General features: G+C 39.8%; 1 protein-coding gene across 1 annotated transcript; it reads left to right on the forward strand.

The window, feature by feature from the left end:
* The first annotated feature begins 665 nt into the window (after positions 1 to 665).
* On the forward strand, positions 666 to 21120 carry LOC123701231 (hamartin). Its single transcript, XM_045648631.1, is given in 4 exon segments — positions 666 to 896; positions 3581 to 4668; positions 7233 to 7799; positions 19445 to 21120. Coding segments are annotated over 3 exon segments (2691 nt in total). The 5' UTR covers positions 666 to 896; positions 3581 to 3590; the 3' UTR covers positions 20491 to 21120.
* Positions 21121 to 24614: the final 3494 nt, after the last annotated feature.

A 24614-nucleotide genomic window follows, 5' to 3' on the forward strand; every position in this document is an offset into this window, starting at 1 on the left:
AGGTTATTAATTGCTCTGTAATTGAGAACTCTTCGGAATGTCGGTGTAGCGATAAGTGTAGCGGCCTTATGTAGTTCGGATATAAACGTAATACTTAATTTAATCTTCACTCTCCAGTTGTTCACGTCTAAAGTTCACACGAACGAAGTCGTGGGCACCCACGCGCACGGGGCACCATGGTAAATAAATAAAAATAATCGTGAATAGCGCACCATCCAACTGGTAGTGGACTAAACTCACAGAACAGTAAAAACTGTGAGCAAAAACAACTGACAACAACAACAACAACTTTATTTTAAGCTATTGCATAGCATCTATCGCGGGCCTTGAGCGCGACGACTGAATCGAGAAATTCAGTAACGAAAAAACCTCACGCTCCCCACTCCGATGGGCGGAGGTGTGGCTTGAAGGCATTCAATAGCTTTACCGCGGCAGTCTCCGAGTGCCACACGTCGTTTTACTGTTCTGCTTAGATCATTAAGTCCTTAATTAAGTCTGTTCTGTGACTATTTGATATTTCCTTTTCAATGACAGAAATGACTAGTCCGTACGGTCCGTACTCTTCCGTACTAGTCTCTATTATGAACAGCTGTTCGAAAACTGTCATTTGCCTTGAAACAAAATGATAGCTGTCAATTTGATAACAGTGACATCCACAGGTGACATACTGACATCATTGATCATTGTGACATTTTTGTAAATTTTATTTGTCGTTTCTTTTTGAAGTAAATTGCGAAACCAAATAATTTCTGGATATTGTTTGTTTCTTAATAAATTTTGTTATAGAAGATTGCAAATCGTTTGCAACATTTCTTTGTTAACGTATTTTAAATAGCCTACGTCAAAATTCCTCCGGCTGCAGTAAACGAAGGTTCTTCTCTCCGAACTACTGATCGGTAGGTTTCTATAGTGAGATTTATTGTAAAAATATACGCATATTTTAGGCAAGGAACATGCTCCGTTGCTTATATTATATTCTTATCGCTAATTGATCGGGTCATACTTAAACTTTGATGTCCACATCACGATGTACTTATCGCTCCAAGCTGAGCTCACTTACGTTTGCCTACAAATTCTTTTGGAACCATCTTATGAGACCATTCCTATAGTGGACCAACTTAAAATTAAAACCATTTAATTTTAAATAGGTCAAATTTCTAACTATAGAACTATATTATTTTATACTACCTATTTGATAGATTTATTTATTTATTCTATAACATCTACACCAGATTTAATAAAAAAAAAACTAGTTAACGGGCAGTTTCTTCATACAGATATGGCAAACATATTATATGATATGAAATAATTGATACATATTGAAGAAAGTGCTTTAGAATTTCTGTTATTATTAGTCATAACTAGCATAATCAGTGAATTCAAAATTCCTAAAGAAAATTCTTTATATCTACTTTGCTCAACATTGTTATATTTTTGTTATTGTTCAAATACTGTTATCGTAATATCTTTCTGAAAAGTTAGAATTGAAATGAATCAGAATTGAAATATTTTGTATTTGGAGGTTTATTTATAGTAGAGCCAATTGAATAGGCAACATTTGACGTCTATCAACTTTATCTTTGTAGGTAGTCTGCCAAAAAACATGGATTAAAGTGAATTAATTTATACGGATTTGAAACACATGTCAATCGGACTTGAACCATATGGCAATTTTAAAATTCATCAGGCAAATCCCTGTCCAAGTAATATATTTTCATTCGTAAATTCAAGGAGCAAAATAAAACAAGTATGTATCTACATAATTAAAAAAAAAATGTGTTTATTCAAAATGTGTACTTTATAGATAATTAAAAGAAACTATCTATACATATAATAAATCTGTAGAATGGTCAATTCTGTACATTGAAAATATTGAAAAAATAAATAGCAGGGGGTGTTACTGGTGTTACTGGTTACCAAACCCAAATATGTGATTAAAAAATTTTTGTCTGTGTTCAGGCATCATGTGAAAACTAACGGTTTGATTTCGATGAGACTTGGTATAATTATACCTTATTATCCTGGGCAGAAAATGGGATAGGTACTTTTAATCCTGGAAAAATACAAAAAAAAAATCTTAATTTTTCAGTTTTATAGACTGACATCCGCGCGGACGGAGTCGCGGGCGGAAGCTAGTACTTAATATTATAAAGCTAAATAGTGTTTGTTTGAATGCGCTAATCTCTGGAACAACTGGTCCAATTTGAAAAATTATTTCGGTGTTAGATTTATAGAGGAAGGCTATATCATTATGCTAAGACCAACAGGAGCCGAACCACTCAGGTGAAACCGCGAAACGCAGCTAGTCTATACTAATATTATAAAGATGAAGAGTTTGTTTGAACACGCTTATCTCAGGAACGGTCCGATTTGAAAAATTCTTTCGGTGTTAGATAGAACTGATAGTCCATTTATCGAGGAAGGCTATAGGCTATATATCATAACGCTAAGACCAACCGGAGCGGAGCAATGAAGGTGAAACCGCGGAGTACAGCTAGTAATAAATAAAATTCTGTTCTATTATTTAACCCATTGAGCCCCAAGCGGCCCGATCGGTCCCAGACACAATAGATTTTCTATTTTCATGAAATTTGGTGTGGAGATATTTTGATACCCGAGAAAGGACATAGGCTACTTTTTATCTCGGAAAAATGACGCAATCCCGGAAATCCCACGGGAACGGGAACTGTGCGGGTTTTTCATTGACCGCGCGGGCGAAGCCGCGGGCGGAAACCTAGTAGTACATAATATTTGGACACTTCTTAACACCCCTTGAACAACAAGAGCTTTTAATTTTTGACTGTACCAGTCCATAATTACCATTAATTAGAAATATAAAAATTATACAAGCCAATGTTTCCCTAGCTAGGTTACTTGTCAACCTGTATTTAGGAGAAACAGCCTTGAGCCTTCCTCTAAAATAAATTCACAAAAAGCCTCTTAGTACTTAAGAGGGAGCCTCCTTTCTCATTTCTGGCACTGAGAGACCGGTTAAGGTACTAGACACTAATACAGCCGTAATAAAGTTGAATATCTCGTGCGCTCTTTGATCGCTTTCGAGCTCGAAAATTAAGTCTCAATTCTTATTTCGTTTATAACTAAAGTAAACATTGATCTAGAGAAAAAATATCTTGGGATTCCATAGTAAACTCTATTTTCTTACTGTTAACATTTATTTTAAACATAAAGTCCAAGTAAACCTTAAAAAAAATGTAATAAAATAAAAAATGTATCTAGCGAAAATGTTACAATTACGTAACTGTCTTGTACATCGAAAGAAAAAGACCCAATAAATCATATACTAAAGTTTCATTTTGATTGTATGTGTGCCTGTTTCAGAATATTAATGCAAATTCACATAAAATTTAGGGAGCTTCCCCTTAATTATAAATTAAAATTAGTTACAATAGAAAGTAAAAAAAATATATGTGGAAATTCAAGGTGTGTAAGAGAATGGGGGTGTGTCGTATGAAAGTGTTAATATAACAAAATTATTTCAAATAAGACTCATCACTGAATATTGCACACAATTATCACAACTACCTTCATTAGATTCAATATTTCCGTTCAATAATTTTAGGTGGTCGGAGATGTTGACGGCATGTGAGGCCAGCGAAGTAATAGCGTTCCTAGAGGGACGCGACGCTCCCGATGCCTTCGTGGGGCTATACAGCGCCGTGCGGGAGCCCTGGCTGGCGCGCGGCCTGCTGCAGTACCACGCGCGCACCGGCTCCGCGCGAGCGCTCGACCTGCTGGCCCGCGCGCCCGAGGCCCACGCGCGCCACCTGCTCGACGCGCTGCTCGAGCAGCTGCGTGGCGAGCGGCCCGCCTGCCACCACGCGCTCGCCGCCCTGGCGCTGCTCGTGGCGCGCCGCCCCGTGTGGCTGCACCGCCTGCCCGCGCACGGCGCCGCGCGCGAGCTGCTGCGCGCCGCCCGCCGCGAGCGCGAGCCGCTGGCGCTGCTGCACGCGCTGCTCGCCCTCGCCGCGCTGCTGCCCGCCGAGCCCGCGCTGGCCGCCGCGCACTGGGCCGACCTCGCCGAGGCGCTGCTGCGGCCCGCCGCGCTCGAGCCGCCCGCGCCGCCCGTGCGCGACCACCTGCAGCTGGCGCAGCTCGCGCTGTTCCACGCGCTCTACGCCACCCACCCGTGCACGCTGCTGGAGACGCTCCGCGCGGAGTGCGCCGCCGCCACCGCGCGGGACGCCTGGGAGCGCGCGCTCGTGCCGCTGCTGCGCTCCGTGCGGCTGCACCCCGCGCTGGTGACGGGCTCGCGGCAGCGCGAGGCGGAGGCGGACCGCAAGACGCGCCTGGAGATCCACGACGTGCTCGCCGAGACGCGGCGCCTGTCGCTGCGCGCGCGCGAGCCGCCCGAGGAGCGCGCCAGCCTGGCGCCCGCGCCCGCGCCCGCCGCGCCGCCGTCGCCCGCGCCCGGCTCGGGGGCGCAGGCCGCGCGCGCCGCGTCCGCGCTGCGCCCCGGCGCCGAGCCCTGGTTCCCGCTCGCGGACCGCTGCGGCGCCGAGTCCGCGCCCAACACGCCCCTGCCGGCGGAGCCCGATCCCGCGGAGCCGCCCGAGGCCGCCGTCGAAGCGACCCCCGAGAACACCCCCGCCAAAGAGACGCGGACGCAATTTCGATTTCCCAACGAGTCGGCCGCGGTTCGAGCGATAGGTAATAACAATATGTTTAAGTCCGAAATTGACAAATGAAATATTCGATCTATTCAACAACTACTTTACTTCATTAACTTCACAATAAAAATTACTAACAAAAACAATGATAATTGATTACTCATACTCTAATCTCCCTCAAAATTCAAAAACATTTTTTTGTCACCGGTAAACGAAGAAGACATTTATAAAATAACTAGCTTTCCGCCCGCGGCTTCGCCAGCTTTGTCTAAAACCTAATTTATTATATAGAATAGAATAGAAACACATTTATTCCCAAAAAAGATGATACAGTACATAAAAATTCAGACAACACTTATTACTTTAAAAAAGTTATAACATTACAATATGTAGACGTAATAATATTAAATTATATCTGTATCACCTCAGGGAAAGGGATTACTGACTCAGCATAAATGTTACAGCTGAGGCTGTAACGCTGTTTTTCTAAAACCTTCCTCGAGAACCACTAAAAAACGCATCAAAAATCAAAATACGTTGAGTAGTTTTAAAGATTTAAGCATAGGTACATAGGTTTGAAGTCGGTGCCAAACACTGCACTCAGTACGCCCGTGCACTGACATCAAACCTTTTTAGTAGGTAAATAGCACATCTAAATAATATTATGTAGATAAGTAGTAATTAATAATATCAAATCTATTTAAGTCGGTTGTTTTTCACGCAGTTATTTTTATATACTACTAACGGTCCGCCCCTGCTTCGCCCGTGGTACATATTTCACAATAAAAAGTAGCCTATGTCCTTTCTCGGGTATCAAAATATCTCCATACCAAATTTCATGCAAATCAGTTCAGTAGTTTAGGCGTGATTGAGTAACAGACAGACAGACAGAGTTACTTTCCCATTTATAATATTATTAGTATATTAGTATGGATTATGACGTTAAAAAATACAAACTCCGTAGGTTACGATAACATAGACACTATAGTTTTAAAGTTATGTAAAAATAACCTAATCGCTGACTCAAGGAATATTTCCTAATAAATTAAAATTCTCAGTGGTCCACTCTACAAAAAATGATTAAAAACAGAAATGGGCAACTACTGAAACATTACTCTAATTAACATATTATCAAAATAGACTACAGTGCGTAGAAATCACTAAAACCATTAAATCCCACCAAAAATGATACATAATATCTACATATACATGCAACAATTATGGTACACCACAAGGCAGCATATTAGCATTACCTTGGCATTACCATGTTTTTTATACATCTAGCTTCTTTGACAAATATGACAAAATAAATAGCACAAGAAATAATAAAGTAAGATCCCAGCCTTAGACAATCCTACGTAACACCATGGAATAGAAACTGCTAACGCTAATAATTATTGACATAGGTAAGCTCATGACATTTTGGTAATGGTTTGGTCACACTACCAACGACGACAAAATTTTCCAAACACCAATACGACAGGAAATTCTTAAATTTCATTTGTAATTGTGTTTTGCATAATTTTATTTAATTGCGACTGGATGGAAATTTTTTTCGAGGTCGTCGTTGGTAGGGGTGACCGAATCCTTAGGCAAAACATTAACGCTTATGTCAAGTTCTATCGATAGCGTATTCTATTCCTTGGCGTTTTGACGTTCGTCTCGGCGCTCAGCCGTTAGATAAACGTTATCTACAGCTTACGTCAATCTCATACATTCGTAGTCTATTCTATTGAACGCTACGCTAACAGAAACCCACTTGGCTAGGGGGGCAGGGCCGCCAGGTGACTTTTTAATTATTTTGAGAGCTTTAAGCAATAAGGCGTCTGTTAAGCAATATGGCCCACAGGAAGTACCTGGGAGTACTGAAGCCTTATTTTTAACTGTATATTCTAAAACATATGAGAAAATCAGCAATGACAAATTACAAGTAAGTACTGTTTTTATGAACCGTGATCACCTGATATCTGGAAATAGGCCCATTGAACAAGCGAGTGGGTAGGCGTACGATGGTAGCACATACTAACACCACACAATCGTCCACATTTCATACGTCAGAAAATAGGTGAAGTCTGGCGGCCCTGGCCGATCTTCACTACATAGTATAAAACAAAGTCGCTTTCTCTGTCCCTTTGTCCTTTTGTATGCGAAAGCGACTTAATGTTTTACTATGTAGTAATTAGGTTTTAGACAAAGCGGGCGAAGCCGCGGGCGGTAAGCTAGTGTACTATAAAGAAAGATTGTGCACACCGAAGATCCGCCTTGCACTATACATAAACATGCGTATTGCATGGCAATCACAATATATTTTTATAATCACTTGCCAATAAAAATTAGAGAATTGACTAGATTAAAAATAAGCTGTTTATACTACTACAAGTTAAAAATTAATAGTGTTAAGGTTATATATTATAGTTTAATTTATGTGTAATTTTGTAATTTGACTGTATTAATTAAATATATTTTTTGTATATTAATGACGATTTAATTTGTAAAAAAAATTTGCATTCCATTTAAAATGGCAGTATATTTAATAAAAATATTGTATATAACACCTTAAAATTACATACGAGCAAATGAACATATTTGAGGCGATTCTATTAGGGCGCCGCTCCCAACCGCCGTCGCCGCTGCGCAAGGAGACCTCCCCGCCGGCGGGGGGCGGCGGGTCGGGGGGGTCGGGCGGGTCGGGTGGCGAGGCGTACGGCGGCCGGCTCGCGCGGGTCGCGCTCGAACGGCGCGCCGCCGAGTCGCCCGTCGCGTTCGGCGGCGGCCCGCCGCCCGCCGGGGCCGTCCCGCGCCCCGAGCCGAACCGCGCCACGGTCTCGCTCGGCATGGACACCGAGCCGCTGAACGTCGAGGACAGGGAAGTGTCCGAGCTGACGAAGCGCGCCAACGGGGAGGTGGCGTGGCCCGCCGCGGAGCGCGCGGCGCCCGAGGCGCGCGACCCGCGCGCGGGGCGGGAGGGGGGCGCGGCGCTGGGGGCGCGGCGCGGCCGGCGCGCGGGCCGCAGCGCCACGCCGCCGCGCCGCGCCGCGTCGTGCGCGCCCCGCGCCGCCGCGCGCACCTCCAGCGTGGCCGTGCAGACGGTGGACGTTTGGCCGGCGCCCTACGAATTCCTCATCGCCGATTTCTATCGCTGCCTACCGGACGACGAACGGAAGCAGGTATGTAACATTGTTTACACTCAGCCGACACGAATACGCACGCGTGCACACCCCCACGAGGCCACGAATACGCGAACACTAACACACTCACCCGGCACCCACGTTCCTATCAATCTTTATTCTTTACACATGCACGTTACATAAAATCTCTCTAATTTTCAAACTCTTTTATGTATATGTCGTAGATTTGCTGATTTCATGAAATGATCGATGAAATGGTTGAATGTCTATTGGCTACATCTTGATGTGGTTTGAGCAGATCAATGATAAGAAATCGTTTCTCGACTAAACGCGCGATTTTTTCATGAAATGATCAAAATTATTAATTGATCATATCGTAAAATAGTTACATTAATTATTGGTAGAGGCGCTGCAAGCGCTGTGTTTATGTGATAAGATGGCGGCCGCTGGCGAAAATTTAGATATTCGCAGTTAAAAACTTCATAATTCGTTTAATTACAATATGAAGAAAGTCGTAGCAAAGAATTTACGACGAAGAGGTTCAAGTACTCTGGAAAATGCGGATATCTTATATTATTGAAGAAAAAATGCATCTAAAATCCTATACATAACTGTATTTATATATCCTACTATGTTATTATAATTGTTTCCTTTTTAAAAAGCGTTTCGCTTGCTTGTCAGACAATATTGGTCAGGGATTTGGCGCTTTGCTTAACAATTTGGGGCATAAAGTAACTAATTTTTGTACTCCTAATAGTTCATTTACATATATCATGAATTCATTAGATAATTTTACTTTTAATGAAAACAGTATTGTTATTATATTATATGGAGATAGTTTTAAATTAAAAAAACATGACATTGATATAGGATTTAAAAAGGAAAAAATCGGAATCTACTGTCAAAGCTTAACTACGTGATACAGTGTTAAAATTATAAATATTATTTACATACGATTTGCGAATAATTCCGTTTTAAAGTTGGTGAATCTTGAGTGGCACCTTGTGAATTTAATTAATTATTGTTATCTCTACTGAATCATTAAAATTAATATTTATCAAGATATTGAGTGATTTCGAACTAGTTGAGAAAGACAAAGTTTATTATACCCGCAAATAGTAAGGGCACTTGCGCACTAGCGGTTAACCGCGCCCGCGGTTAACCGCGCCCGCGGTTAACCGCGTGGTTATCCGCTTTCCCATTTTAATATGCAACCGCTTATGATTGTACGCACTAATCATAAAAGCGGTTGCATATTGCCCCCGCGGTTAACCGCTAGTGCGTTAGGGCACTAAGCTAATAAACCGATGTCAAGTTTTAAATACTCACTGTCATTTGATTTTGACAAAGTCGACGATACAGTCTACCAACATTACCAACTCGTCAACATCACAGATTAGTAAGAATAACGTTCCATTCAACGCATCATAAAAACATTATATACCACAGCGTGTCTTAATAATGAAGTGCAGGGCTTGCAACAGGATTATAAAACCAATTGATTGTAAAATTTGTTTGTGTTCTGGGCAGTATCACTATCAGTGTCTGGGCATATCGAATGAAAATTTTAATAAGGAATCGAAACAAACCAAAGCCAATTGGAAGTGTCCTGACTGTAAGAGTACTGATAAAAGGGGGGATAACACGAACACACCTAATATTATAAGACCGCAAATTGTACCCAGCCCACCATTAACTTCAAGCAGTACATGTGACTTTGTATTAAAAGACCTCAAGTTATATTTTGAAGAAAAATTTAAAGAGTCAACCGCTACTATTCTTTCAAAAGTCAAACTGCAGATTGCTGAACATAATAAAGCTATACATCAGGAGTTGGAGCAAGTAAAAACTAGTATCAACTACGTGACTGCGCAGTTTGATGATTTAAATAAAGAAGTGAGGGAAAAGGCTAAGATAATAGAAACTCTCACGCTGCATAACGAAGAGCTCCGTTCTCAAATCACTAATGTAAATATTCAGTTAAATAAAATAGAGCAAAAATCACGGTCGTGTAACATTGAGATTCAGTGTGTACCTGAGAACAGAAGTGAAAATATTCTGACGACTATTAAACAGCTCGGAAGGGTTGTATCGAGAGAAATAGTCGATCACGAGATTGTTGACTTCCACAGAGTTCAAAAACTGAATCAACAAACTGACAGACCGCGATCAATAGTAGTGAAATTTATTAGTCCTCGCGTACGAGACGAACTACTGGCAGCTGTTCGAACATTTAATAGAACCAATCTTCAGGAGAAGCTGCACTCCGGACATCAAGGTATATCAGGCAATAAGCCAATTTTTGTCACCGAGCATCTGTCCCCTGCGAACAAGAAACTGCATGCATCTACGCGAATAGCTATTAAGCACAAACAATACGATTTTATATGGGTTAGGAACGGTAAAATATTCGTCCGTAAAAACGTAGCATCAAAACCTGTATTAATAGATAGTGAGGAGGCGATTAAAAACCTGTAAAAATTAGTTATAGGTATCCTAATTAACTTTTCCTGTTATTTATTATTTTGTCGTTTTTATGTTTTTAAGTATATAATATTATCAAAATGTAAGAGGTTTGAGAACCAAAACTGAAATTTTTTTCTTAAATGTATTACAAAGTGATTATGACGTTATAGTACTGACAGAAACCTGGCTTTATGAATCTTTTTATGATTATGAGATTCTGGAAAATAGGTATAATGTTTATAGACGGGATCGTAAATCCGCACGATCATGCCTCAGCAAAAAAGACGGTGGAGGGGTTTGCATTGCTGTACATAAGCGTTTAAATGTTACAAGAAGGCGCTCATGGGAATCCAATTGCGAACATATATGGCTAACGTTTAATATAGCTAGTGGGTCTAAGCATTATGACCTAAATATCTGTGCTGTATATATGCCTCCTACAATAACTCTTGATTATGTAAAATTATTTGATAAAAATGTCACCAATGTAATTTGTAACCAGCTTAGAGGTAACAAGATTAAACAATCATCTACTTTATTATTGGGTGATTTTAATATGCCCAATATAATTTGGAAACACGACAAAAGCTCATCTTGCGTACCGTCAAGAGCGAATTGTAATAATGTGGAAAACATATTTTTGGATGATATTATCTTTAACAATTTAAGCCAATGCAATTTTATTAAAAACGATAGAGGAGGTTTCCTGGACCTCGTTCTTACGGATACTCCTAAGCTAATACAGGTTAATTTATGTCAACAGCCATTAATAAATTTAGATTCATATCATCCAGCTCTTGAGATAGAATTGAGTATATAGGAGAAAGTCAAATCTTTCTAAAACAGGTAAGAACTCCAATTTTAAATTTAAAAAAAGCTAATTATACCGATATGAATGAAAAACTGTCGCGTTTACAATGTTCAAAAATTTGGGAAGATGATAAGAGTCTCGATCTGATGGTTAACAGTTTTTATTCGTCCATCGTTCCCATTATAGAGGCGAATACTCCCTTAAGTAAACCTAAAAGTGAAAACTATCCAATCTGGTTTAGTTCAGCTTTAATGAAATGTGCGAAAGAAAATAAATACAATAAAAGGTATAAATTTTACAAAAATCCGAGGGACAAAGAAACAGTTTATATTCTGAGAAAAAGATATGATAGTATGTTAAAAGAATGTTTAAAGAATTTTAAAGAAAATGCTGGAAATACACTGAAAACCAACCCCAAACATATATGGTCCTTTGTGAATAATTTAAAACGCAACAGTGGTTCTGTTCCTAACCAGCTGATCTTAGGTACTAAAACGGCCTCCGGTGGAGAAGAAATATGCGAGTTATTTTCGGAATATTTTCAGTCGGTATATGAATTACTTCCATCTTATATAATATCCCAACCACAAAATAGCCCACCATCTGTGTTACCTGATTGTTTGAACTCATTAAGTAATATTTGTTTAAGTGAATGTGAGGTACGTGCAGCTTTAAAAAAACTTGACCCAAATAAAGGATCCGACTTGGACGATATACCGAACGTTTTTCTTAAAAACTGCGCGGATAGTTTGTCTGGGCCTTTGTGTGAATTATACAATAGATCCTTAAAAGATGGCATTTTCCCACTGCACTGGAAAAGGGCGTGGTTAACACCAATACATAAAAATGGTGATAGAAACGCTGTATCGAATTACCGACCTGGGGCCTTAGCCAAACGGCAAAACGCCAAGGAATAGAAAACGCTATCGATAGAAATTGACATAAGCGTATGATGTTTTGCATAAGGATTCGGTCACCCTACCAACGACAACGACGACCACGGACAAAATTTTCATCCAGTCGCAATTAAATAAAATTGTGCAAAACACAATTAAAAATGAAATTTAAGAATTTCCTGTCGTATTGGTGTTTGGAAAAAAAAATTTTGAGATCTATGGATAAACAAACAGGTTTTTCATAGAAACGGTGGCTCCTAGAAAAAAATTTATTTAACCTTTTTTATAGATAATTAGATTATATACAATTTTGGTTCAGGTGATTGTATGATAAACTTACCGTCTCGGCGAAAATCGCAAAAAACCCTATTTCTTTTTATTAATTGACCTCGAATTTTTTTATTCCTGAGTACCAGAATGACGGGAGATTTTAATATTGATTTTGAACAAATTTCGGCAAGATTGGAACTTTGGTCGTGGTCGTCTGCGTCGTTGGTAGTGTGATCGAACCATTACCAAAATGTCATGAGCTTATGTCAATAATTAGCGTTAGCTGTTTCTATTCCATGGCGTTACGTACGTTTGTCTAAGGCCCCTGTGTCTGTTCTTCCGGCACCTGGTAAAGTTATAGAATCGCTGGTTCAACAGAAAATTTACTGGCATGTTAAACATAAACTGCACCCAGAACAACATGGTTTTTTACCAAAGAAATCTACCACCACAAATTTAGTCAGTTTCATTGAGGATGTTGCGGGCGCGATCGATGAAGGACAGGAAATCCACGCTATTTACACGGACTTTAGTAAGGCGTTCGATTTAATTGATCATATTTTATTATTAAGAAAGATTTATGAATTGGGTATTCATGGGTCCTTGTACCGATGGTGCGAATCGTACTTAAGTAACCGGACTCAATTAGTCAAGATTCGTGGATATACATCACGAGCTAATGTAATCCCAACGGGCGTGCCTCAGGGATCCCAACGGGGTCCCCTTTTTTTCCTCTTATTTGTGAATGATCTGGCCAATGGTCTAAAGTGTAATTTTAAGATGTATGCGGATGATTTGAAGTTGTATATGCGAGTTAAATGCGAGGACGATAGGAATATGCTGCAAAAAGAATTATATCACGTTGAAGATTGGTGTCTCAGGAACAGAATGAAAATAAATGTTATTGCATGAACTTCACAAAAAAGAACACGTTGCCTCTTTCATATATTTTAAAAAGTAGCAATCTTAAAGAAGTATACAGTATTAGAGACTTAGGAGTCATAGTAGACAGTTCACTAAACAAAGATCACATGGATCACATAATAAGTAAATCGTCCAGTCTTTCCGGATTCATTTCTAGGCAATTAAAATATTTTAAGGACCCTGGCGTTGTGATTCCTATTTACAATTGCATTGTAAAAAGCGTCTTGGAATATAACAGTTGTGTTTGGTCTCCCAGCTATGCTGTCCATTCCAGTAGATTGGAGAGAATTTAGAAAAGATTTTTGTATCAACTCTCCTACATTAATAATCAATGCAAAACATTGGTATCATACGAAAAAAGATTGAAAGATTGAAAGTGTACGCCGTTTGGACATATACTGTTTCTGAACAAACTGATACATGGTCTTGTGGATTGCCCTGAACTCCTTTCGCGCATTAAAATAGAAGTTCCACGTCCTGCTAGCCGTTTGGAAAATAGGAAGTGCCTTAAATTACCCTATTGTCGTACTAACGTAAGATGTGTTCACTACACTTGTGCATAATAATTCGTCATTATCAAAGGTACAAAAGTTACATTATCTTAAGTTAAGTGTTACCGGTGAAGCCGCATCTTTATTGTAACATATTAATGTAACCGAAACTAATTACGAACAAGCTTGGGACACTTTAAAGAAACGTTATGGTAATAAAAGAATTATTATAAACTCCATATTTTATGGCATACGTAAGATAAATACACAAACATCCATACAAATTAAATTCATTTGGGACACAACTAATGAATGTTTAAATAGTCTACAAAATTTGCAAATTTCTACCGATACATGGGGTCCAATTTTAATTTATATTATACTACAAAAATTAGACCAGGAGACACACAAATCATGGGAAGAGTATATTTATCAACAAGAATCGGAATAGTTGCCTAGTTAGAAAGATTTAAATAAATTCCTTGAGTTAAAGTATCGCACCTTGGAAATGATAACATCGAACAGTCAACAAACGACAAATAAAGATAGATCGTCAACACAAAAATCATTCCATGCCGCTAAGAATATTAAGAATTCACATTTAATAAGTAAAAATCAGCCGATGTGTATCTTTTGTCAGCAAAATCATTATATTTATCACTGCAACGAATTTTCTAAACAAACTATTGAAAACAGACATCAATTTGCACTCAAGAATAAGCTATGTTTTAATTGATTAGTTCCAAATCACACCGTATCACATTGTAAACAACAAACGTCTTGCAGAATTGGTAGAAGAAGACATCATTCCCTATTAAACTTAGACAAGAGGCAAGGGATTGTTTACACAAACACAACGACTCCAACAAGCGCACCAACATCAGAAGCACAAGTCACAGCGCATTACTCAAGCGAAGCACAATCTAGTAAAAGGGTTCTACTTGCTACGGCGATAGTCTACATTAAAAGCAAGTCAGGTGAACTTCATCGTTTTCGTGCACTTGTAGACCAGGGATCAAAAGCGTCTTTCATCACGTCAAGAGTTGTCGATTTACTAAACCTAAAGAAGAAAAGAGTACATGATACAGTATCGGGTATAGGTGAAGAAAAACAAGATTTTAAGTATAAGGTCCAATTGTCATTACACACTAAGTCGTCGCCTATTGAAATCGAAGCTTATGTCAGGCCTCCGTCACTCGCTCAAGGTCGCGCTATAAGTGCCTACCGCACAGTAGGTCGGTACCGACCCAAGCGGCAGTTGGTTGGCACACGCGAGACTGCGCACCCGCGTCACGTTTCCCGCGCTTGCTACCAAGATGCCCGGTTATGAAGGAAACAACTACTATCAATAAGATTTCATTTTTTTTTATTGTATAATGTAACAAATATAATTAACAATAAAAAATTAAGTGTTTCAGCAACTCTGTGTTTAATTTACGCGCTCGGTACAACCCTAAAGTTTTCGTTTGATGACGCAATCACGCGGCGTGCGCGGGAAACTCGCTTCTCGGTGCGTGTTCGTAGAGTACATTTCTTACTGCAGCCGAGTTGCGGCGCATTTTGTAGGTAAATATAGCGTAGGTATTTTAGCTTTTGTATGGGAGTGATGTATCTGTTACGAAGTAACTATTCTCTAATCTGTGCTAATGTGATGAAAAGAATATCGTCGATTCTGCCTGCCAAGAAGATTTCACTGCAGATGGAAATGGAAACTATCGATTTAGCTGACCCTACTTACAGAACGCCTGGCAGCATTGACCTTCTACTAGGTGTAGAAGTTTTTACAAGAATTATTGAAGATGGCATCATACGCCTACACAACGGTTTAGTATCCCAAAAGACTAGTCTGGGTTGGATCTTATCTGGCATCTTATCTACACATGCTGACCGTAACAGCACAAAAACACTAAGAAGTATGTTCGTTAGAGAAGACAATGACTTACTTAAATCTTTTTGGGAAATAGACACGTTCTTATACAACAAGAAGAAGATATTTACAAAAGAAGAAGGAGAATGTGAAGATATATATATACAAAAACAACCCAAAGAGATCACGAAGGAAGATATATAGTACAACTACCTTTAAAGCAAAGTTTAGAAGAAACAATTGAACAAATAGGAAATACTAAGGATACTGCTGAGGTTCAAACAATTAGAAAGAAAATTTGCTAAAGACAAATCACTAAAAGAAGAATATGCAAAGGTTATAAAAGAATATATTAGTATGGGTCACATGAAGAAGTTAGAAGATGATGATGACAAGAACACTATATACTTACCTCATCATGCTGTCATTCGACAAGACAAAGAGACTACAAAGGTCCGTGTAGTCTTTGATGCTTCAGCTAAGGGCTCCAACGGTTTATCACTGAATGATTTAATGCAAGTAGGTCCTGTTCTACAAAGAGATCTTCGCAGTCTTATTACTTTATGGAGAATTAATAAGATTTGCTTCATTGGAGACATAACAAAGATGTACAGAATGGTTAAGATGTCTGAAGACCACTCAAAATTACAATGCATTGTTTGGAGAGACAATCCAGACGAGGTATTAAGAAGTTATAAACTTTTAACAGTTACGTTCGGAACGGCCGCAGCACCATTCCTCGCCGTCAGAACACTGAAACAATTAGCAAATGAAGAAATGCTAGAATATCCTGAAGCTGCTAATGCGATTCAAACATCATTTTACGTTGATGACCTAATGGGGGGTCATGAAGATGTAGAAAAGGCAAAGAAGCTCTGTGAAGAAATAAAGATTGTATTAAAAAGGGGAGGATTTAACATGCAAAAGTGGTCCAGTAATGATGAAGAAGTGATGCAATACATAAAAGAAGATAATATAATAAGAGAAAATTTAGAAGTCAAATTAGATAAAATAATAAAAATATTAGGCTTAACATGGGATAGAAGAAGTGATACATTTAAAATAACTATAGACTTACCTGAATTAATACTTCCTGTGACAAAAAGGTCTATTCTTTCCGATGTTGCACGTTTGTTTGACCCTTTTGGGTTAATCCTTTTTTTGGTTGGTTATCTCCTGTAGTTATAGTGGCAAAGGTCATGATGCAAAAGCTTTGGCTTTGCAATAAGGGATGGGATGATGAGTTACCCTGCGACATAATAGAAGAATGGAAATGCTATAGAGATGACTTACTTGAACTACAATCGCTTGAAGTCCCACGATGGTTTCACACAGCTCCCAGAAGTAAAGTGGTGGAGATACATGGTTTCGCAGACGCTTCAACGAAATCATACGCAGCTGTCGTTTACCTTAGAGTCGTCGATGAAAGAGATGATGTCTATGTTACTATGATAGCATCTTGTACAAGAGTTGCTCCGTTGAAACAACTTACCGTACCTAGACTTGAGTTATGTGCAGCAGCGCTTTTGGCAGAAGTCATTGAAGAAACATCAAATCTACTTAAACTGGCGAACACGCAGATATACGCTTATACAGATTCAATGGTAGTTTTGTCGTGGCTGCAGTCTCACCCAAGTAAGTGGAAGACTTTTGTCGCTAATCGAACTTTACTTTACTTTACGCTGAGAACCCAGCAGATATCGCGTCAAGGTGAATTAAAGCTTGCGAATTAAAGAGTGCGAATTTGTGGTGGAATGGGCCAGAATGGCTGAAAGATAAAAGCAACGCTAACACAACAAAAACAGATATTCCAGAAACAGATTAAGAATTGAAGAGTTTATACAACACAAAAGAATAAGATTTTGAAATACCAATTTGGGAAAGATTTTCGAGTTTATCTCGGATGAAAAGAGTTTTGTCATATTGTAGAAGATTTTTGAGACCTAAAGAAGAATGTCAGAAGGAAATATACATACAAGTAGAAGAAATGGAAGAAGTATTAAAGATGTGTTTTAAATATTATCAAGGACTTGTTTATAAAAGGGATTTGGATGATATAAAGAAGGAAGGAAGAGTTAAACCCAGAAGTACACTAGTACTACTTTCTCCATTTTTAGATAAAAATGGGATCATGAAAGTTGACGGAAGATTAAAGAAAGCAAATATAGAGGAATCTACAAAACATCCCATAATCATACTACAGAAGGTGCATTTAGCTAAATTAATAATACAAGATGCTCATGTTAGAACGTTACACGGTGGTATACAGTTGATGATGTCATTTATACGTACCAGATTTTGGATTGTTAACCTTAAGGCTGCTGTAAGGCATTCGAACTTGCAAAATTTGCATAATCGATAAGGCGAAGATTAAAACACAGAAAATGGGAGAACTTCCTGCTATGAGAGTCAATCAAAATAGAGCCTTTTTAAACTCAGGTGTCGACTACGCAGGCTCTATTTATTTGAAAACATCAAGAGGGCGAGGTCACCATTGCACGAAAGGCTACATCTGTTTGTTTGTTTGTATGTCGACAAGAGCAATACACCTTGAAGCCGTTACAGATTTAACTGCACAAGCATTCATTGCAGCATTTCGTAGATTCGTGGCTAGAAGGGGTCACTGTGAAAATTTATGGAGCGATAACGGCACCAATTTTGTTGGTGCCGCTAAAGAGCTTAGAGAATTATTTCATATAGGACAGGCTAACATTACAAGTGAAGTAGCAACTATATTGACAAATGATGGGACTACATGGCATTTTATTCCACCGAGGATGCCAAATTATGGCGGTTTATGGGAAGCTGGTGTACAATCAACCAAGAGACATTTGATGAGAGTAAATAAAGACACAAAACTAACATATGAAGAAATGTCTACACTATTGGCCCAAGTAGAAGCGTGTCTTAATTCTCGTCCACTTTGCCAACTAGACGAGACTATCGACACACTAACACCACTCACACCTGGGCATTTTCTTATTGGCGAACCATTGATTGGTGTTCCTGATGTTCATTACAAGCAGGCTGATGCTGGCCTACTCACAAGATGGCGATGTATACAAAAGATGACTCAGGATTTTTGGCACCGCTGGAGATCTGAGTATTTAAACACATTACAACAACGAAGTAAATGGCACACCAACATTCAGTCGCCAAATATTGGAGATGTCGTTGTAATTAAGGAAGAGGACTTACCACCTACTAAATGGTTATTAGGTTGCGTGAAAGAAGTCCATACCGGCTCAGATGGTTTAGTACGAATAGTAACAGTAAGATGTAAGGGCAGTAAAGAGTTAAAAAGACCTTTATCAAAGTTAGTTTTACTTCCAAATAAAATTGATTAAAAAGAAATGAGTTATGTATTATACATTTACAAGCTAAATAAATATGTATTAATTATTGTTATTGAAACTTAAATATTTGATGTGTTTGACTTGTTTCTGCAAGACTTGACAGCACAAAACGGAATTTTTAGCGGAGCACTCGCAGACGTCCTTTCGATGTTTTACGAATACGCAGTGTTTGTAATCGATTACGCAAGTAGTTTTTATGAAAGCATAAGATTTTTCGATTCGAATAATCTTATACCTCGGCGAAAGGGGAAGCGCCTGTGAGTGTTATCCATTACTTAATGATCTAAGAAAACTATTCATCCACAAAAATATTAAATCAAAAGTAACGTCTAACACATATATTTTATTTATTTATTTATTTTGGTAGGTAATCCAACAGCTTTACATTTTATAAGATTTTACTATTTTGTTGATTAATTGAACAAATTGCCAATAAGGATTACAACATATTATTCTTAAGAATAGACCATAAACTAGAAAGGTATACAATAATATTAATAAAAAACATAAAAATAACTACAATAAAACTTAGTTACTTAATGTGTGTGAGCGCATGTATGTGTGTGCGTTTATTCAATATATTCTTATTTATCACAGATGTCCAAAGAAAAACTCAACGTGAACGTTTCACCCGGCGACCGACTGGACGCATATCTCAACGAGCTGTACTCCGGACGCGCGACGAGCGCCTCGCGCGACGAGCTCGCCGAGCAGCTCGCGCTCGTGCACGCGCAGCTCATGTACGAGCGCTGGCGCCGCGAGGCGCACGCCGAGCGCAACCGCCGCCTGCTGGGCCGCTGCCGCGTCACGCGCATGCTCGAGCTGCAGAACGCGGCGCTCAAGGACCGCCTGCGCGCGCTGCAGCGCGAGCGCGACGAGCTGGCCGCGCGGCCCCCGCCCGCCGCGCCGCCCGCCCCGCCCGCGCCCTCCGAGCGCGAGCTGCGCCTCGAGGCGGCGCTGCAGGCCGAGAGCGCCGCGCGCCTGCGGGCCGAGGCGGCGCTGCACGAGGCGCAGGCGCAGCGCGCGCAGGACGCCGCCGAGCTGCGGCGCACGCGCGGCGAGTCCTTCGAGACGGCGCGCCACGTGGAGGCGCTCGCGCGCGCCGCGCTGGCGGCCGAGCGCCGCGCCGAGCACGTGCGCCGCCTGCGCCGCGAGCTGCTCGTGCTGGCGGAGCGCGAGGCGCGGCTGAGCGGCGCCGTGCGCGCGGCCGCGGGCGGCGGCGCGGCCGGCGCGGCGGAGGCGGAGCGCGCGGCGGGCGAGGAGCGGGCCGCGCGCGCGGCGCTGGCGCGCGCCGAGGCGGACGCGGAGGCGGCGGCGGCGCGCGCGGAGGCGGCCGTGGCGCGCGCGCACGAGCTGGAGGCGGCGCTGGAGGCGCGCGACGCGGCGGCGGCCGAGCAGAAGCGCGTGGCGCGGCAGGCCGGGGAGGAGCACGCGGCCAAGATGCGCGCGCTGCAGGACAAGTACGCGGCGCTGCTGCGCGTGGTGCGCGCGGAGGAGGCGCACAAGCTGGCGCGGCTGGCGGGCGCGGGCGCGGGGAGGGGCGCGGCGCGGGGCGCGGGGCGCGCGGCGGGCGGCCCGCCGGCGCTGGCCGAGTGCTCGCGCGTGCGGCGCCTGCTGGAGCGCGACGACGAGGCGTCGCCGGACCGCAGCTAGGGCGCGCCGGCCGCCCGCCCGGCGCCGGACCGCGTGTATTCTCGAACTCGTCCCCGTCGCCGGGGAACCGTTACGTTTTCGCGGCGATCTATCGCGTCGACGGTGAAGATTTCGTAACTAAATTCGCTTTAAATTATTATAGTAGTCGTAACTCGTAACGTTTCATCGAAGCGCAGACGGGTGGCGGTCGACGCGACGGGGAGAGAGGTGTGAACGCTTTTTAGATTAAGATATCGAATATATATATATTATATATGTATATGGATTACAAATTATTGTACACATATTATTATAACATAGAAAATGGAGACTTATTTTCACCGTCGCTCACGCACGCCCGATTCGAAATGTTATCGCGAAATAAAAACGGCGGAAGAGCTGAATTCGATTTGATATTGAAATGTTGTGCTCAGACCGTGGCCTCAGACCGCAGCACTGCAGCGGTGAAGTTATCTTTAAATATATAACAGTTCAGTCATAATTTCCATATACATAATTAAAACTTTTTTGGACCTGAGTTAAAGGTTTTTAATATTTGTGTGCTTTTGTGAAAGTTTTACGTCAGTGTGTGAGTTACTGCAGGTGAAAATTAATTTAATTTCGTGTTATTGACTTTTAATGTGATAAGAATAATAATGGTCCGGGAGCCAGAAGCAGATTTTATGACCAAGTTCCTCTCAAGCGGTAATTAGTAAAATGCATCAAAATATAGTATTATGAAGCCTCGTGAACGTCAGCTGGAGCTCGGTTGGGGGGAAGAGCGGTTGTAGCCTCCCACGCACGTAAGAAAAAAAAGTATATTCATTCATTTCCTCTCAGCTAAAAATTTGTCTAATTGTAGCTAACCCAATATCTCAACGAAAAATAATAATCAGCTGGTTACAGCATGGTGTATTATACGTCAGCTGGTGTCTCGAATATAATGAGACATTAACAAAATCATCGAGATACGTGGAATTCCATCAACATAAGTCCCCGTAAAAGATAAGTAATAACTTTATTAATTATATATTTTACTATTATTTTCTTAATAATTATAGTTAAATAATGTGTTTAGTGGGTTATTTCATATTTGTTACACTTTTAGGTAGTTATGTGAATTTGATGATATGATAGTTATTTTTAAATGCAGTTTATAATATTTGTAAAAACATGTTTACCGATGTGGCTGAATGTACGTAGTACCCCGATAATGCGCACAACTAACCACCTCCAAGTACCTTATTACTGTCTATATTATGCTAGCGTGTGTTGCTTCAATGTTTAAAAATAACGATAATAATGAAAGATACGTCATTTCATCTCAGATGAAAATTTTTGAGCTGATTGTTAATATCAGTCAGTTGATGCAAATCGATGTTGAAGAAAACCTAGTCAGTTGATGCATATAAATTGGCAATAGATGCTTCTGTCTAACTCCTATGTAATAACTTTCAAAGTATCAGCTGACGGTTTTTCCACCAAGATACAGCCAGCTGACCTATATATATATCCACAGTTACATATAAGCTATCATCAGGTAAATTTTTGTTTGAGAGGAAATCACGGAAAATAATTTTATTTTTTTCATGTTCGAGACACCAGCTGACGTATAATACACCATGTTTTAACCAGCTGATTATTTTTTTTCGTTGAGACATTGGGTTAGCTACAACTTGACAAATTTTTAGCTGAGAGGAAATGAATGAATGTATTTTTTTTTCCTACGTGCGTGGGAGGCTACAACCGCTCACCCCCCCAACCGAGCGCCAGCTGACGTTCACGAGGCTTTATAATACTATACTCTGATGCGTCTGACGAATTATCTCTTGAGAGGAAATAATTAACCAAATTTGCACCTGGCTCCCTAACCATAAGTAAACTAATATAAAATGTAAACTGAATGTTTATTATAATAAAATGATTTATCATAAAATACTTCGTTTGATTTCTTCTCAAACACGATCATTCTATTTATAAGGGTTTGGTCTAGTAGTGCAAACAAATGCATCCTGTCACCTATATGTAAATAATACAAATGTACTGAGGGAAAGTTGCTCCACTTAATTTATAAAAATTAAATCATTCGTATGCATAATTTAATATTCGTAATAAGTACCTAAAATGACAATTTGAAACAATTTTCGTGAAAATTACACCGGTGATTCTTTTTATTAGTACACAAAATTTGCGAATACGTTCTATAGATATCTTCAACTTCATGTTTATATAACTGATCAACTTTTACAAAGAAATTTAGACGAAATATAAAAAATAAGCATTCCATACAAAATGCATAACTAAATTTTAAATTTTTTTCGACCTAAGTTTCTTAGTGAAAGTTGTTCAGTTTCACAAATAAAACGGATAAACAAATTTTGTAAGTAATAAAAAAAATATAATGTTTGTGTAAAAAATTATCAAATAGAAAAATGCGCATGAAAACAAAAGATATTTATTGATTTAGATGTCGGTCTTCGCGTGGATGGTTTATTTCTCCATTTTGAACTGGGAAGACGTTTCTCACTAAATTAATATTAGACGATCATGATTCACTCCAGTCCAAACAGCAAATAAGCCGACTTCTGCTTCTGCAACGTTTAGTTGTCCCTGAATTTGGAAAAAATAGTCATGATTCTTATCTATGACAAAAGTGTTATTTTTTGCATTGTATTTCAAATATTAATTTTTTTTATTTTTAACCGCATCTTCCGCATTCATGTCTTTTGCCGGAATTAGACATTTAACTTCTACTAGTTCCATTTTCCCTTCTTGATATGGGAGTGTATAAAGTAAATTTTAAGATATTTCTCGTTATACTTTTAAAAAGTTATTATTGTCATTTTGCTCATTAGATAAAGTAATTTCGATATCAGTTTTAAGTTTTTTGATACCTGCAATAATATCTAACGTCATAATCGCCTGCACATACTTATCGATTACACCCTGTATACAATATTCACCATCCACATTCTCTCTCTCCTTTACGCTGTTCACCGATACATTAATCTGCTACCACTGAAGGATGTTTCATTGTGATCAGCAAATTTTCACCACTGTTGTCGATTATTTGTTTTTCATTTTTAATCAGCAATTGGGAATCATCAGTTATGTTTTTTGCAGATTGGTGATGAACCCTAACAATACGTCGAAAAGGGAAAACATCAACGAATTATCGTTTTCTTCCTCTTTTTTATTCTTCGCGTGTTACTTGTGTTTGTTTAGTTCTCAACACCCATTGAATTTTCTATGTTATTGTGATCTTCCATTACATCTGAGTTTTGATGATGTGATGATAATCCATTCGTTTTAATATTGGTACTTAGAGTTGGTGGACTAAACTAGAAATGGTAGACTAAATTTGTCAGCGCGTCTCTAAGATCAGAATATAAAACCAACATCCTGTATTTAAGTTACAAAATTAATAATCAAACAACATGCCGCTACGTTCAAAATGTCTAGAAGAAAAAATTAAAACACCTCGACATATTTGGAATATTGGAGTAAACAAATCATTTTCCCCGTTTGTCCCAAGTTCAAGTTCTCAATACAAGTTTATATTATACTAGATTTCCGCCCGCGGCTTCGCCCGCGTTTGCAAAGGAAAACCCGCAAAGTTCCCGTTCCCGTGGGATTTCCGGGATAAAAACTATCCTATGTGTTAATCCAAGTTACCCTCTATATGTCTGCTAAATTTCATTGTAATCGGTTCAGTAGTTTTTACGTGAAAGAGTAACAAACATCCATACATCCATACAAACTTTCGCCTTTATAATATATATTAAGAATTTCGTATTTCTCAAACGAAAAATAAACATTTTTGGAACTTCAAAAAAAAATTATATTATAACAAAATTTATGAGCTTACTTTAGTTTTAAAGAAATATACATCCCTTTACTGACACCCCGTAAAATAATGAAATTGTTGCCAATCACCTTTGGTTTCATTAACTTTATGTTCGAAGATAATTTTTTTTTTTAGTAGTTACACCCATATTTTTTTCATTTATTTTCCATATCGAAATCAAATGTTTAAAAATATATACACACACCGGCACAATTAGCGGAACAGAAACCGATACGCGAGTACATCGTCTGGAATTTGAACGAATGGCAGCAGGTTCTCTTTACTGATGAGTGCAGAG

This window comes from Colias croceus, chromosome 21, assembly GCF_905220415.1.
Source record: "Colias croceus chromosome 21, ilColCroc2.1".
NCBI classification, from domain to species: Eukaryota; Metazoa; Arthropoda; class Insecta; order Lepidoptera; family Pieridae; genus Colias; species Colias croceus.